The following is a 14,575-nucleotide window of genomic DNA, read 5'->3' on the forward strand; positions in this document are numbered from 1 at the left end:
CACATGAAATATTGGGCGTGCATGCATGCCTGTAATCTTTTTTTGACTTCATCTGTGGGCTGCAGAAAGGTGAGTTGATGCATCTGCATACCTGGACTGCTCCCTGCCCTGACTATAAGATGTTTATTCCAGATTTGTTTTGGATAGGGATCTTTGGCCTCCGTAACCCTAACCCATATATATTTCTTGTTGCTGTGTCGGCAAGGTTGAAGCCCCAGTCCTGTCTGCTGATCAAATAATATATCTTTGCCTTAAAATTGCTCAACCATTTAGAAGTTTTTCATATTTCTGCTTAAAAATTACCCAAGACATCATAACATTTTCATGTAATGATGTTTCAAGTTATGAAACTATGTCATTTTGTCACTTGTGTAAACTTATATGATATATACGTAAGAAGAATAACTACAATATTTTGCAGAGGCCTTGGATCAGCCCTCTTTATGTTTTGCCACCATTGAGCCAGCATTTCTTATAATCTTTTAAAAGTGGTCTTGAGCAATAGTTCGTCAGGCTTTCTGATGGTCTTTTTAGGCTTTCCTTTTGACATTAGCTGCTTTTTCACTCATTTTCAGCCCACTCTTTGTGCTTGATTATTTTAAGAAGCCTTTAACTTTGACCTATGAATCATTCAAGCATAAAACAAGCATCTAACTCAAGGGATGAACCAGTGTCTACTTATAACAGAAAACTTAGCAAAGACCATATTTTCAGTTGCATCTCAAGGCACTTTGTTGGTAGCAAACTGTGACAAAGAAACAAAAGCTGTTCCCACTTCTTAAGTTACAAAAATGATAAAGTTCAAGTAACGCTAGAGGTTTTGACAAAGTCGTTGCACTTTGGCTTCCCCCTACAGTTGTAGGATGCAGCACTACTGTCGTAAAAACAAATATCTGTGTGAGCCCTGCATATGTACAGCCATACACATGAATATGTTGTCATTTTGAAGAGGCCACAAAGATGCACTAGTAGCCCACAAAAATGTCAAGCAATCATAAAGCAAAACGGCCTGGTTCCAGGGTTGAAACCAAAGTTGTGAACTGCTGTATTTTGTGCAGAAGGGCAGTTTCAAGCCTGGAAATTTGCGGAACAAAGGTCAGTGTAATTCAAAGTGAGTCTGAAGCCCACAATTTCAAGGTTAATGGACGTCTCTATTAATGCTTAAACACAGTTTGACAGGAATGAAATAGTGTTTTTTCACAAACAAGGTAATAGAGCTATTAGCCGAAAACTTGGCATCCAATTAAAACAGGACAAGCGGAGGGTGAAAGAAGAGTCAGCCCTAAAGCAGTATCTGATGGCTCTAAGCTCTAAGAAACTGGAAAAAATCCAACAAAGACCTGACACAGGACCTGAGAGATGCATCTAACCCTTCATTTGATCCATCAACTGTTCACTGGAGTCTCATCAGAAATGGTCTCCAAGGAAGGGTGGCTGCCAAGGAGCCATTGTTAAGGAAACCAGGGGAAAAGGCTGAGGTATGCATAATTACACAAGAGCTGGCCTCAAAATCTGTGTGTTAGGGAGTGATGGATCCCCCCCAGAGTCTTGACCTCAACCTTAGCAAAGCAGTGAGTGATCATCTTACAGTGGACCATTCACACCTGGGTGTCAACCTGTTGATTAACGCCTGACTCTACTTTTACCTTTAAATTGGTCATTTCTAATTATCAAAATCAGCATACTTTGCCACTCGCGGGTGTACTTTATGAGTTTATTTTATAAATAAAAGGATAACATTTTCTTTTAACTTGAGAGTTGAATGTTTCTCCTCTAATTTCGCAGATGGTGGGTGATTTCTGCTACGTTCATAAATAGGTCTTGATTGACCTAATGACTGGTGAAAAAAGTCCTCATCAGTTCAGGACATGAACTCTTCTCAGAGGAGGGGCTTCATTAGAAATACATTTGATGAACAGAGTGACGCGGCATTCAGAGCTGGTTTTGGTTGCCCTCTGGTGGATTCAGCTGCCCCAACAACATCCCTCTGTGGGAAATCTAATCATTATATCATAACCCTGTGCTAAATAAACAGATTGAGGCCAAAAACAGAGCACAAAATCTACTTAGGAAGACTAGTGTTGGACAAATGTGATGGTGGTGAGCAGTAAACACTGTAAAGGCTTATCAAAAATATACACATTAGGGCTTGAAATTATCATAAAATAAAAGAACTGGGATCACACATAGTTAACTACATCATGTTAGGTTGTTAGATGATACAAAATTCAGTAAGTTAAACTTCCAAGATTACTCACATTTAAATCTTGCAGCCAAAACACAACCAGTAAAGTCTGATTACATTTTTGTCAACCAACCGACCTTTGTTAAATTATTCGTCATTAGAAGATCTGAAAGGATGATATTTGTCCACGTCTCTTGTAAATATATCCTATAAATGCTTACAAATGTGAAGACTGCTGTTAAAATAAAAATGAAAAAAAGAGGCTGTAACTTTTAGTAAAAGTGTTACTCAGATAAAGAGGCTGGCTGCAGTGCATTTGTTTTGGAACTATTTCCTGATGTAGATTAATACACATTCATCGTACTGATCGAACATGTTGTGTGTTTGTTTGTGTGCTCGTGAATCCGTCAAAGTTCAGTAGCTTGAATCTCTTTGTGCAGTTCGATCTGCTGATGCCCTGTGTCAGTTATCTGATGACATCTATCCCCAGTGGGGTGTCATGATGGTTAATGGCTCCCGGTTTTGTCCATTGATGATTGGCCACGGATTGAAGTAGGGGAAAACAGGCTCTTGGAATTTTGCATCGTAGAAAGTGAAGAGGTGGCTCATGTCTCGAGCATCATAGAAAGCCACTTCACCGCGTCCATAGTCTAGATAGACCCCCACCCTCGTTGGGGGTTTTAGGGGATATATCAAGTTCTCGTCTGAGTCAGTGCATGCTTCGTACTCGCTGGTGCCGTTGCCTCTATCCCTCAGCACTATGGTCCAAAAACCATCATCCGGGCAGAGGCTGATCTCCTCCTTTCTGTTGACTGAAGCTCTGGCTACACCCAGACCCCACGCAGTCTTGCAGCCCACCTCCACCTCCCAGTAGTGTCTGCCTGTGGAGAAGGCTTCAGAGCCCAGGACAATGTTGTAGCGGGTGAAGCGTTCAGGGTTGTTGGGCAGGTTTGTCTGGATTTTTCCCACCTGGACGCTGGTGCGACAGGGAGACACCCAAAGACGGGGGTAGGCTGTATCTGGGTCAAGAGTCACCGCAGTGATAGCTGGGAAGACACAAAAGAGTCAGAGTTTACGGAGACGACCTGCTTGGTGGTGATCCTCAACAAAATACTGAATGTCTGCAGGTATTATTAATGTAAGATGAGTTGGACAGGAGCATCAGACACATGGACGCAAATGAAAAAAATGGAAAAAACATTGCCAACTCATTTTAAAGGGATACTCTGCTATATTCTAACGTTAAAATCAATCTTGTACTGATGGAGATGATCAGTGAGCCTGTGAGAGCGGTTGTATAACATCTTCTTTTGCTCTTATCTTGCTCATCTTATGCTAAAATGAGTGAAATATCTCATGACCACTCAAACTCTGGTCACACGTGCTAATATAAGTTTCCAACTGTCTCTGACTTTAAGGTTTCTGAACTGTGCAGACATTAGAGGTTAGCAAAAGTTTTGTCGTTCAAAAACAAATCCTGTTCCCGTGGATGCATTCTTAAAAGAAAGCATAGATATCTCTGCTTGCAGTGACTCAATCTGACCAGATCATCACATTTATTTTGTACATGTGTTCAAGTGGTGTGCAGCCTTCATACCTGGCTGAAAAATTGAACTCATTTTCCTCCAGGTTCTGTACTGCAGAGGTCCCAGGAACTCTCCTGACTGCAGATCCACACTCACCTCTGGGGGGCGCTCAAACAGGCTCTCAGCCCTGGAAAAAAAAAAAGAAATCAATTTACGGTTATAAAATGAGTGCATACTTTTATAGATGTATTACAGACCAGAAAAGATTACTGTTACTCTTTTGCTTGTTACTAGGAAAAAAAGAAGATCCAAGCCATGTGCAAAGCTTTCATGGTGTGGCCTTTAAGTTATATTCTCAACTATACCAGCTAGGAAAGCAATCATATAAACAAAGAAGCTACCAAAGCCTATAACATCCATGTTTAACAGCAATTTTAAATGGATCAAATGTCATATCTACTAAGGCACTTGTAGTTAATCTTTCTGCTTCTTGGTGCTGGCAGGTTGGTACGATGACATGTGACAATGATGAGTCAATAAAGCACAAACATGCCCTCACATCCTGTTTCAGTAAGACTAACAACAGATTGCAAAACAATGCACCACCTCCTTGTGACATTTGATTAGGACAGCAGTCATGTGGACATAAAACCGGGATATGACCTACAAATCTTAAAGGAAATACCGATGTAGAAATATCCTGATTAGATCAATATGATACTCACCCTCCAATGAAATCTTTGATTCCCTGAAAGAAGACAGATCAAATTATTACAAAGCACTTCAGCCTGAATCATGCAGACTGACACCACCTCTGACAATGCACTAAATAACATTCTTTCAATATTCTCAAGTATCTGCTTGGTTGATTTTACTCAAGCAACTGATACTTGTCTTCTGAAAGCTGAAAAAAAAAGATGTCACACAGTAGAAGCCCACTCTGTCCTCACCTTGAGTTGCTCTGGATTTTCTTCCTCCCTCAGTTTGAGGTGAAGTTTTTCAGCAGTACTTTCCAGTTGGCTAATTTGCTCTGTGGCCTGGGTGAGCCCCTCCTCCAGCTGGTTGAGCTTCTCTTCTTTCTCTTTCTGCAGTTTCTCTTTTATGCGCTCCTCTTCCTCAATCAGGAACTCCCTCAGACGGCCGAACTCGGCAGTGACCAGCTCCTCCAGATCTCCCGCTCGCCCCTGAAACACCAAAAGCTGCGGTCACCGAAAGCAGGGAGTTGTGTTTGCGTTCATTTGACGAACATTTAAACCTGTATTCGTTCCACCGTCTGCAAGAAATATTTGGCTTTTCAGCTGCAAAGTTGCCGTGTCAGTCTTTAGATCTCTGACGAGATAAAACAGCAAAGTTGTGAGCTAGACGACCAAAATGCTTTTGTGGAGCCAAGAGAGGCTGCAGTAAAGTCATTCTTCTTGCCCGCAGCACACAGCCACTTTAGGAGGGTTTGTTCCTACGTGATCCCAGTCAGGGGACCTCTTTTTAGTGTTCACATATAAACATTAACTAGTGCAGCTGAGACACTTGAATAGAAATGCACATCGCTTTCATCTAATAGCCAGAGCTCTTTCATCAAACTAATATTGATGACGCTATTGTGTACACAGCTAGCGGAAAAATCCACTTGGTGTTAAACTGAAGCTACTCTTAAGCTAAAAGAGAATCCGTTCGGTTCTTGTTTTCGCGGCAGTTCTGTTTTGGAACCACAGTCACATTGTGGTGTGACTCGGTCTGAAATAAATAGGTCCAAACAGACTCTTCAAGCGTCTGTGCTTTGATGACCAGGCAGCACACTTCTTCTGCACAGTGCTTGTTTTGAAGCATTAAGTACTCGTAAACTCGTTATAACATTGTGGACATGATTCCTGTTCAAATCGGACTTAATATCCAGTTCACCCTGGGGGCAAATTGGGCTGTTGACCAGCCTGTTTTAGGTTGAAACAGTTGATCTTTGTCTGCAAACACGAACCAAACAAGTTCTCATTTGGTCAAAACTGAAAGAGTTCATCATCCTCTCCAACACTGCAAGGCAAATCTACACTGCTCTGTCTAATGGAGCACGTTGAAGGAATGCAAATGGTGAGGCACGTGCACCAGACTGTGAGAAAGTGACTCTAACTCAGGAATCCCATGAATTTGTTCCAGGCGTCTAAGTCTCCTTTCTTCTTCACTTTGAATGTGGTGAAGAATTTGATTCTGGGTCTGTTGCTTCACTTTTGACAACATGGATTGATATGAAATAGTTACAATAGTTCAATTCCTAAAGAAAATCCCCCGAGTGAGCATGTCTGATCTTGTGAACGATTCTCGCTACAATTTCAAATCAAGTCAGACCCGCCCGTAGCCGAGCATTAAATCACTGCGCCTGTATGAATTGTGCCTATCGTGAGTGAATGTTAATGGGCAATGTTTCAGTTCTATTGTTCTGCTGTTCTTATTGTATAATTAGCAGTGCTTTGCCACCCCACCTAAATGTATAATGCTGAAAATGTGTGTCACATTATATCTAAATAGATATCTAAACTATCTCCATATTGTTGGATCTTTAATGTAATATTTTTTTTCTATTGCACCTACACTTATGTACCAGTCAGAACAACCAAGTATTATAGATTTATACGAAAACAGTTCTACTGAAACTTGTTAGAAAAAGCAGCCAGCTGTCAAAACAAACACTAATTTAACCCCATGAAAAGCAAACAGGAGTTCAGGCATTTACTATTCATGTGGATTTTGCTGATAGACAGATGTGTCAGCTGTTTATCTGACTTTCCACACAGAGAGAGAAATTTTCAGGAAAAGACAAATAGACAAACTTCCCCCCTCAACCCTGCTCACCCACATCCTGTCGCTCTGGCATACAAACGGAGAAGTGAAAATCTGTGAATCTGCACACTAAGTGGGTCAAACTGACACAAACGTACCAGCTCACACATTGAAACAGGCAGACAGGAAGGAAACAGGCAGGTTGTAGTAGCTTCGGGGAAGATACGTGAAGTTATCTGATGCTGCGCAAATGATCCCACGCAGCAAACGCACTACCCTTGTATCTTAGAGGAACACATGCACCCAGCAACCTCAGTTTTAGGTGAACGCTGCTGTGTGTCAGCCTAAACCCTGCCAGCTCTTATCTCTTTCTGTGTATTTTGTACATTCTGTACATACATGTGGGCATGGGAGCATTGTGTGTCTGGCGGTGAATGAAGTGGGTGTGACAAAGACAAATAGAAGTTGACGTGTTTCATTGTTTATCAACCACCTATATCGCTTCAGGTGGAATGTCTGGCTTTACATGACTATCATCACATCCAAACAACACTGAGTAACAACTTTGGTGTGTCATCACCAGTCGTAATAGGACAATTCATCCCTCGGCCTTGTCTGTCAGACAGGTAAAGGTGAAGGAATGCAGGTAATTGTCGCCCGGATACCAGAATTTCTGGTTACAATCACAGACGTGCACACAAAAAGTGCCCCAGAGTTGTTCTGTCTTTCAGAACAGCCCGCAGACATACACACAAACAAACATCTGGATACCTTGATGAAGAGGATCTTTTCGTTGGTCTGTCTCTGGAAGAGCGTGGCGTCCTCTGTCTGCAGCTGAACCCTCTCAAGAGCAATGGTCAGCTTTTCCTGTTTGTCAGCAGCAGAGAAATACAATCACATGCAAAATTCTGGTGGGAAGTGAAGTTGGCAAACAAGATTAATCCTAAACTAATGGTTAATTTGATTGGTGCGCCTCTCTGAAGGACAACATTCAAGCTTTAAAAGGAGTCATATGACGGCGACCCATCCTCCACACTCTGACCCACAAAAAGGGGAATTTAGAGGCAGTAAACCATGTCAAAACACACCAAAAGGACTCTTCAAACCAACTGATGATAGTTAGCTGTGAGGTCCAAAGAGTTTGGGAGTTAGAGTAGCTCACACATTCCTGCTGAATTCCTGTAAAAACACAAAGTGCCAAAAGGCTGGCAGGGTAAGCAGGGAGTGTGCTTTTAAAATGGCCATGTCGTGTCTGCGATGAGAAAACCCTGTTTGCTAAACTAAAGTCAGAGCACTTCCTGACTTCGGCTCCGTTTAGTTTGAGCCGTCTTTGTCGAGCAAACCCACACAGCAACAAAATAATTTCATGGTGGTAAAACTAATGTTTGACAGCTGCTTCTAATAAGTTGTGTTGCTCAAATAGAAAAACAGTAACATAAGGTCTGCAGAAGCCTGTTTTAGCACAAAACTCGAGGAAACTGAGTAGTCTGAGGACAGCTTCAAAGAGAAAGGTTTTGGAGAGTAGTACCCTGTAGTTCTCAAAGGCCTCTGTAATAGGGATGACATTGTGGGTCTTGTGGTCCCGGGACATGCCGCACACCAAACAGATGGGAAGCTGGTCGTCCTCACAGTACAGCTTCAACTTCTCCTCATGTTCCTCACACATGTCCATACCAAAGTGCGGCCAGTGCCCAATAGACGAGGCCACGCTGCTCATACTGGACCCGGGCTCGCGCTCCTCGGGCATCTCCGGGGCAGGATGATGGTCCCACCCGGACGTCCCTGCGGCTGCGTCCATGGTGCGGGCTCTGCGCACACTGTCCACGACGTTGCACAGGAGCGAGTTGGGTCTTAGTTTGCGGGCGCACGACTTCCTACACTTTGGGCAACTCGAAAGCTCGTCCGCCTTGGCTTCCCAGCACTGGATAATGCAGACCTGGCAAAAGTGGTGTCCGCATTCGAGGATCACCGGATCACGGAACAGCTCCAGACACACCGGGCAGGTGAGCTCCGACTGCAGCTCATCAAGCGCGCTGGCCTCCGCCATTCCCTGCAGCGCTCATAGTCCTGTGAAGAAACGCCTGATGGCCGTTGCGACGTGGGAAGTACAGACTACACAGCTCTTCCGTTCATATTCAGAATATCAGAAAGGGAGGGGCCTGAGGCTCACAGCAGTGCAAATGCTTCCACAAAACAGACGGAAGACGTGCAGAAACAGGCTCAGTGCAGCTGCGCAATGAAGCTGATCCATCATGGGGCACACGAGTTGAGCCCGCTGCATAATAAGATTTCGCAAAAGGAGTGAACCATAGGAAGGCACAGACAGAGAAGGAGAGAAAAATAGATAGCTGGTAAATTCTATTACGGAATTCAGTTATTTTGTTAACCTAAGAAGGCTATCTAAGGCCGTTTATTTCAAGGTTTTGGAAGTTGTCACTATTCACTCAATTGGTTTATTAGTTAATAGATTGTTTGTATGACAGTTAGGCAATAGAGATAACTAGTTTTGTGTTACAGACCATATGTTATCGGTCATTAACTAATATAAAAGTAAAACACCCGAGCAAAGTGACAGTTTAATATGAGAACAGCTACTTAATAAAGTGGACACTCAAGTTATATTAAGTCATAATAAGGCTTTCTCTTATTGGATTTGTAGCATATAACTGAACTGAACTTTTAAAAAAAAAACCACACACATATCTTACAACCACTGAAGACACACAACATAAACATGAAAGTTTGAAACGAGCTGAGAAAGATTTGAATAAATGCTATGTTAATTTCGAGCCATTCAAACCTTCCCTCACATCGCTTGTTACTGGAAATGAAAAACGATTTACTCAAACTCTGACTAGTTTTTCTAGGTTGATTATTATAGGTCCAAATTCCAAGTGTCATACCTCTGAATCTTCAGTAGATGGCCATGATGTACAGTCAACCAACTGCTCTTTTCATGCACTGGAGTTTTTCTCGTAAATGTTCAGACACTACTCTTAACACCTGTGTCCTAAATGCCAATGTGATGTTTTAAGTAGACTGTGGGGAAAAAAAGCTACACAATATCCATCTAATATCCATCCCCAAGAAAACTGATCAGCATTCACAAATCCCACATGTATTTATGTCCTAAGATTCTCGAATAGAAGGATAACCAAACGTCTTTTCTTTGTTCTTGAATACGTTTCTCCTCTCGTCCAAAAGCCTGCTTCAGTTCTAACCTACCTGGTTGAAGCGTTTCAGCCTTCAAAGCTGTTTATAAGCTGGCCTTTACACTGTAGGACTGAGAAGTCAAATAAGTCCAGTTACCCTCTATTCAATAACCCTAAAAGGATCTATCTTTTCAGGGAGGGAAAGGGAAGATGTCAAGGTAAGCCTTCCATCCACTTTTGGATGAAGACGACCCTCTGTGAGGTCACTTTTATTGTATGTGACCACATATTCTCTGCAAGACAGCATAAGGTCACTCTTAGAGATGAGGTTTTGAGGCTATGCTATCAACACTGTTGAGGTGATAGCATGCGATTTGGCTCCATTACAATACCATATATTATTAGAGTGCCTTGAGATGATTTTGCACCATATGAATAAACTGAATTGAATATATTGTCTAGTGACCAATAGCATACAGATGGACAGATGAAAATTGTCAAAAGTGTTTTGGTCAGTTTAATAAATTGGTAACATGCTTCCAAATTCATTTTAATTCTGAGGATTTTAGCACTGATATTGAAACAAGTTTAAGGTCAGCAGCATAGTGTCAGTATCAACATCATGGTCCTAAATGTACCTTGTGACATTTATCTTTAGTTCGCCTTACTTCGACTTCCCCTGTATTTTCCGCAGCCCTCAATTTACAGTAAAAAGACAGACACTGAGTACTTTCCTGCAAACCAATTCAGCACCCAACAAATTAAAGGGGCCACACACTTGTGGTAAATTAATGATTGAGAAATAAAGGAAGCAGCTTTTGTATCAGAGGCAGTTTCGATGACAGAACGAGTATAGTTACACAGAAACCAGTGAGAAACAGAAAGAGAAACAGAGACAGTTGACTCACTCATTACGTGTGTGACTGAGTAATTATATCAATTATTTTTTTATCAACTGATTGCCAATAAACACCTGTGGAGGCATGAAACAGCTACTGAAGACAGTTTAAGACAGCCATAGTTAAAATGAGGGTTTGCAGTCCATGCACAGATCTCACGTTTTTGACCCGCCTCTAAGTTTCTAATCATATACCATTTTTCTTGACACAGTGTTACACAACTGTGGACACTGGCGAGAAATGCTGCCTCTGTTTTTTGTTTCCCAGCCATGAAAACGTGGTCTTACATTGGACATGTACAACGACATGTACAAAGAAAGCGACAGCAAGCAAGAAACCGCACTGTCAGTTCCTGCAGCATTTCACATGGTCTTGGTTGCTGTCGACCTAAACATGGTCGGTTTGTCAAGAGTCAGCGGGCTGACATGAACAGCAGGGGAAGTTTGACGGTAACTGGGTGTGATGGAGTTGTTTGAGCCGTCACCCACAAGGGTTCCGCTCTTACTATATATACAAGAGGAAAACTCACACCTCACACTTAGAGGAAGAGGGATATATATGTCTGCAGCTTTGTTTTAGAGGAAATCTGTCAAAATTCTTTGTTTTCTTGTGTCTCTCTGCTTCAGGCTTGTCTCCTGCTGACCTGCATCTGTAACATAGGATGTTTGGAAGGTGCTCCCTGCAATGCTCCATCAGAGCTCTGTTGCTCCTCGTACCCTGGTTTGGATGCCTGGTTGTTGGAGAGGTCAACCATGACTTCTCCCAGTGCCAGGAATTCTTCTACAATAGAACTCCACCGAGAGGAGTAACTGCAGCAGGATACCAGCCCATATGCCAGCGCTACAAAAACCAGTACCACTTTGCCAGCCTGTATCATCGTCAGCATCGTGCTCCTTTGTTCTCTGCATATTTACTAAGTCCTCCAGATGGGAAACGACCCAGTACATCTTGGATGTGTGAACCACAGGTGAGGAAAAGAGGTAATTTTACTATGCTTCATGTAGTTATTGGAGTAAATCAAGTTAGTGCCTGGTTCAGTCGACGGATATGTGCATTTACATCAAGGCTGTATTGTAGAGGCACAGAGTTATGAGTGAAAAAATAATCAGTTGTGACAGAAACACACAAACACTCTAAAGCAATTAAGAAGGAACTGACCTTAAATACTAGAATTTCTTTTTAACTGAAAACTGTCACTGTGTTGCATCACATTCAATTTTAGCAATTTGATGAAACACAATCAGGTAAATTTCTATAACAAATATTGACTCTTCGCCTTATTTTAAGGTATTATTACCACTTAACGGTGACATTTAAAGTGTGAAAGTTCTTCAGTTATAATATGAAATATGAAGAAATCTTTTAAAAAGAGCTCAAATATAATTGCATATTTATTCAGAAAGATTTCCTTCAATTTGGATGTGAATACTGTAAAACTAAAGCTGAGAGTCCACATCCTATTTCCACATTCAAAACATATTTGTAACTTAAGTATTCTGGCAGTCAGCTAATAAAATGATAACTGCATCAGGGTCCAAACTTACCATTGGCCTAACGGTACACGTCTGGCTCAGTCACACATGTTTGCACAGACTTTCACATGTACAACTATTCTACTGGAGCAGATTGTACTGAAACAGAATATGGCAGCAAGAGAGCCTTTTTTGTATCATCTAATCATCTTTTTCTTTCAGTTGGCATTTTCCCATGCCAGCCCAGAGATGAGAAATTTCCACACACCTCCTGACCAGAATATAATGGAAAGCCAGGCGGTAACTCAGGACTACAAGAACTCCAGCTTCACCAAAGGCCATCTTAATCCTAGTATGCACCAGAGTACAAAAGAGGGCCGAGAAGCCACATTCACCCTGACAAACATTGTTCCGCAGCGGGCTGGTTCCAACTCTGGCCCCTGGAGCATTCTTGAGAATTCGATGTTGAGAAAATTCAAGGCCTTCTGCAATGGGTCCATGTATGTGATCACAGGGGTCATGCCTTACCAGTCTGGGGAGCGCTGGATCAACAACAGGGTGTCTGTTCCTGAGTACATGTGGTCTGCGTACTGCTGCCCATTTTTCAGGTCTGACCTCCCAAAGTCCGAGCGGCTGTTTTTCCCCACATTTGCTGCGGTGGGAAGAAATGACCGCAACAGCGGAGAGGAGATTGTGCCTGTTAATGTCAAGGCGAAGGCAGCGCTACGGGGCTATGATGTGAGGCGGATGCCTTTAGAGACCTTGGAGGGTATCCTGGCACAGAGGCTGGCCATGCCCATCAGTCTCTTTGATGGAAACTGTCGTAACTGAAAGGTTTTAGCTTCACAAAACTCACTGCTGCTTTCATTACTGAAGCACTTCAGATCATCCAGTGTGTCCAGACTGCATCGAGATTATTTCAAATTTTCATTTCTGTTCATTTCTGTAAATGTACAATTTCTCTCTTTAAATATAGTCTTGTAACAAGTTAACAATGTGTTTTCAATGAGCCAAGAATAAAAAAGAGGAAGTAGAGATTGCTTCTGAGTTTTCTTTCTTTTACATGTGCGTGCATGTCGACATTACAGTCCCATCAATAAATATTTGGTTTGAAGAGTTTCAATGCAAAATAGAACAACAAATTGAAAGGTTTACTTTACTCATTTACAGTGTTCCTTACACAGTGGATTATTTTTCTTCTAATCTATTTAATCTATCTTATTTCTATGAGTAGAACATTGCCCAAACAAGCCTGTTTGCACAAATATTCAATTGTTTGCTTTGAGTTGATTTTTTCTTTTCGATTTTTCCTGGAAATCATCGACGTGCTGCAATTCATACTCAATGAATATGGAATGTTTTCGTCATAGTAAGATTCCTGGAAAAGCTCTTGGGTTGAAACGTAGACCACTGCGTATGCATGGAAATATAGGAAGGGATTTTTCTGGAAGTGGAACTAGACAAAAGGTGACACCCACATGCACGCGCTTTCTCTACCTGCCTGTGAAACGTTCTTCAGGATTTGCTATTGAAATTGGTCAGATGCTGCTTTTGGGTGCTGTTTATATGGCGGTAGTTTGAACTTTGTGGCGAGAAAGGGTTTATTTATAGAAACAATAAAATTAACATTTTACTTCAAAATTGATTCAGTTCTATAGATTGAGAATTTCCCACCAACAGACAGAGGATATAAGTCAGACAAAGTGAAGAAGCCAAAGGAACGAAGTATTGAGAAATACAGAAAGTGCTATGAAGTCAGATCTTTCTCATTCTTCCCTTGCAAATACAGAAGCAGTGCTGTCATGGTTGTGCCTGTTTCACGTGTTATCTTTCCCCAGTCATTAGCCTTCCCTGTTTTACTTCTAATGTAATTTCAGACTTTCAGAGCAGCCCCCTCCCCACTAGCCAGTTTTTTTTTTGTATCTGTTACTTCTGCTATGCTTGCCTGGTTTTCTGCCTTTGCAAGGTCAAAAGAGACTTAAACGAGTATTTTCTACCCACACACTCACTCTCTTTCATTCTTTTAAGTTTTCTAATATTACCAGTGTCTTGAAATTACACAATGACACGTTGTTTAACGAGAAAGATGTGGTTGTTTTTTAGCACCGTTATTAATAGCGCCGCTTGCTCGGCCCTGCTCCTTGCAGGCGTGACGGAACACACCGAAGACACCCCTAGAAGGCTCAAGAACACGATTCTATGTATTACATTATTGTTATTCACGTTAAAAAGGAACACCAAAACTTGTGACCCAAGGCCAGTCTGCTGCTCAGAGCTGTTACTTTGAAGCAAAGACAGACGGTATGCTTCCACCTCCGACTTATCCTTTTCTTCTCGCTTGTATCGTTATCACCCATTATTAAAGATCATCACCCATCTAATCACATTCACACGCCAACATCAAAGAACTGGACCAGAAGGCGGTGATGCAAGCTTGCAACTGGTATCAAGCTGTCCCACTAAGCAACTCAGCCACACGGACTATTTAAGCTCCACTCTTGTCTTCATGCAAGCGATGTGGAAATTATTCACGCACCGAAGCCCCGATGGATGGGGACAAATATTTATCTTACAA

General features: G+C 41.9%; 2 protein-coding genes across 2 annotated transcripts; one reads left to right on the forward strand and one right to left on the reverse strand.

The window, feature by feature from the left end:
* Positions 1–1,130: 1,130 nt before the first annotated feature.
* On the reverse strand, positions 1,131–8,587 carry LOC140318066 (zinc-binding protein A33-like). Its single transcript, XM_072395687.1, has 6 exons — positions 8,006–8,587; positions 7,249–7,344; positions 4,662–4,895; positions 4,437–4,459; positions 3,783–3,898; positions 1,131–3,231 (listed from the first exon to the last, which is right to left on the reverse strand). The coding sequence occupies exons 1-6, from the start codon at positions 8,522–8,524 to the stop codon at positions 2,666–2,668; spliced, it is 1,554 nt and encodes a 517-aa protein (XP_072251788.1). The 5' UTR covers positions 8,525–8,587; the 3' UTR covers positions 1,131–2,665.
* A 2,469-nt stretch (positions 8,588–11,056) lies between these two features.
* LOC140318069 (endonuclease domain-containing 1 protein-like) lies at positions 11,057–12,961 on the forward strand. The gene is made up of 2 exons (XM_072395690.1): positions 11,057–11,495; positions 12,223–12,961. The coding sequence occupies exons 1-2, from the start codon at positions 11,190–11,192 to the stop codon at positions 12,829–12,831; spliced, it is 915 nt and encodes a 304-aa protein (XP_072251791.1). The 5' UTR covers positions 11,057–11,189; the 3' UTR covers positions 12,832–12,961.
* The last annotated feature ends 1,614 nt before the right edge of the window (positions 12,962–14,575 follow it).

The sequence above is a fragment of the Leuresthes tenuis genome, unplaced genomic scaffold (genome assembly GCF_036924035.1).
Source record: "Leuresthes tenuis unplaced genomic scaffold, fLeuTen1.0.hap1 SCAF_11, whole genome shotgun sequence".
NCBI lineage: Eukaryota > Metazoa > Chordata > Actinopteri > Atheriniformes > Atherinopsidae > Leuresthes > Leuresthes tenuis.